Below are 2,747 nucleotides of genomic sequence, written 5' to 3'. Positions count from 1 at the left end.
CCACAACATATACATTTTAATATCAAACCACATTATCAACACGTATCAAGCTAAAATGTTTGAAAAAACATTCTTTTAGTCTATACCCCCTCTTGGCACTAAGCCCAGAACACAGGGAGAGCAAGCAAACCAGGCAATGTCACGACAGCAGGGCGGCGCAGAAAACCTGACACAGCACTTTCTCACCTCACAATCACACTTGTTTTCCTGGTTCGTTCTCCAAACCACATAGTGGATGGCTTAATGCTGATGATGTGGAGTGGGATTCTGTTTGGGGAAGTATTTCCACAGGGTAGTTTGCTCCACTGAAAATATTCCTCTGCCTAAAAAATAAATAAGTAAAGATTTAAATGCATGTGTATATACAGGAAAACAGTTCTATATTTTTAACAAATCTAATTGCAGGCCAGGTCTCAAATACAAAAATAGACATAAAGAAATAACTAGATAAATTGGGGGGCGTTCAGCAAAAATAAAAAAAAGAAAAAGCTTGGACTCTTCAAAAACATATCGTGAAAGAAAGACAGAAGGATTGGATACTTGATCCGTCTTGAAAGAGACGACCGAAGCGTGAATGAATGGGCATACGCTTTTTAAGTAGTGGCAGTCCCAACTACTGAAGCTCTAAACGCTATTTAGAAATTGCTGGGCTAATCGTGAAATCTGAATATGAAGCGCCTAATATCTAATCAAGTTTCATCCGTGTGGAAATTTCCGAGTTATGGAGGAGACCGTCTTTGCTCATCAGAGCTCCAGGCGGAAGGGGTCAAGAGGAGGGGCCACGGAGCCTGCAGCTGACTCCCAAAGGGGATGACACAGGGAGAGCAGAGCGAGAAAGCAAAACAGTAAATGTCAACAAACTGGTGACTCCAAATGGAGACTAGTCTTGTTTTCTGACCGGTGATTCCACCATTTTCAAATAAAATACAGTCAGAAGGGAAAACAGTAATAAAAAAAAAATTTTTAAGAGATGAAAAATAATGGGACTCCTAAAAATAAATAAATAAAACGAAAAAATAATAATGGGACTCCATTTCCAAGGACCATTAACATTCCGTCTAAAGCAGATGTCATCGGCGTCTCTTCGGTGCTGTCTGACAAGGTTTGGATGAGATCGACAAGCCTGAGTCCTTTCTATGGGTCTACAGGCAGGTAAGTCTGGCCTGTGGGGTATGCAAGGCCCACGAAACCATCATGCCAGCTCACATCACAGGCCTCAGCAAAGAGAAGCAGTTCCAGCCATCACAGTAGGGGTGACTTCATTAAGTGGTTGACCAGGACGGCCCACGAGGAATGTTACAAATTTCCAAAAAGCCCTTGGCAGAAAAAACATCCCCACCTCTGCTCCAGGAGCCCTGCGGACGAGTTGGTATGAGTTGGGCTGCTAACCGCAAGGTCAGCAGCTTGGACCCCCAGCCACACAGAGGGAGAAAGAGGAGGCTCTCTGCTCCTGTGAGGAGTCAGTCTCGAACACCCACACGGGCCGTGCTACTTGGTGACACTGGGTTTGGATTTTTTGGTGCCAGAAGTTGGAGCCAACTCGATGACACTGGGTTTGGATTTTTTGGTGCCCCCTGCACAAAAGGCTGTGTGTGCTGGGGATTTTTGCCCATCAATACATTGGAAGGACGGAGGTGGAGGCGCGGGGGTGGGGGTGGGGAAATGGAAGTAAGTGACAACTTGAAAAACACTCTTAGATGATCTCGTACTCTAGGAATCGGAGAGGAGTAGGGAAAAGTTAGGTAGGTCATGAGCGCACAAAATACATGTTGCTACAAGTCTATTTTATCATTGACTACCATAAATCATTGAGTACAGATTATAAAACGTTAAAACATATCCAAATGTATGCACATACAAACACGGACTGTACATGGGACCCCTGACAGTACGCAGACAGGTAAGCACACGTAAAGATGTAGTCCTAAATCACAGCTGCATCAAATTGGCTGCAGTACATACTGTCCTATTGCAAGGATGTCGTGCGCACCTCCTGGCGCAGGGAGCCCAGGTGTTCAGAGCATCGCCTAAAAATGCATGTGGCGCTGAGCATCTCCACGTGAGCATTTCGTGCCTCCATTCAGTTGGTACATATCATGGGAGAAAGCAAGCTCTTGCAGCTCCCATGTATTTTTCATAGTGTCTGGTACAATGCTGTAACCTTGAATCACACTGGGGGACCCAAAGGAAGTGTCACTGGGCTGCTGGGAGGGCTCCCTGAGGCAGAGAGAAGTGGGCTCATTATACGGAAGGAAGAGCGGAATTGCTCCACATGTCCCACAGACTGAGGCCTGCCACTGCAACACTGCTCTGGAAGAAGATGGGGGAGACACTGATAGGATTTGCCTGTGCGTAGCTGTGAGTAGGAGTCCCTGCAGCGTCATCCTGCTGCTTATAAAACACACCCTCTGAGAAGCAGGGGAATGACCTTCTCAATGGCAAGAGTCGGGAGTGGAGTGTGTCCTCCGGCCCCACCAGCACATGGAAACAATGAGTCCAATGGTCCACAAGAACCTCACCCTCCACCACCCTCAGGCTAGAAGAACCAGTGTGCCAGTTACCACTGCCCACTGCTCTGGAGGGGATCCTGGATAAAGTGTGAGGACAAATGTGGAGCAAAACTTAAAACCATAACAGAGACCAGGCTTACTGGTTGGACAGATACTGGTAGAACCCCCAAGACTACGGTCCTCAGTCACCCCTCAGGTTTGAAAATGAACTTAACCTGTGCTTCAATTCTCAACCCA

At 46.5% G+C, this 2,747-nt stretch overlaps 1 protein-coding gene across 1 annotated transcript in view; it reads right to left on the bottom strand.

The window, feature by feature from the left end:
- Positions 1-2,747, bottom strand: part of DCLRE1C (DNA cross-link repair 1C) — a 49,661-nt gene that overhangs the window by 25,649 nt on the left and 21,265 nt on the right. The window contains exon 10 of the mRNA XM_045285632.1: positions 192-323. Within this exon, the coding sequence (XP_045141567.1) occupies positions 192-323 (132 nt within the window). The remainder of the gene's footprint in view (positions 1-191; positions 324-2,747) is intronic.

Source organism: Echinops telfairi, unplaced genomic scaffold, assembly GCF_000313985.2.
Source record: "Echinops telfairi isolate 266 unplaced genomic scaffold, ASM31398v2 ScPeMD7_7474;HRSCAF=8512, whole genome shotgun sequence".
Taxonomy (NCBI): Eukaryota; Metazoa; Chordata; class Mammalia; order Afrosoricida; family Tenrecidae; genus Echinops; species Echinops telfairi.
This window is presented reverse-complemented; position numbering and strand designations above follow the sequence as displayed.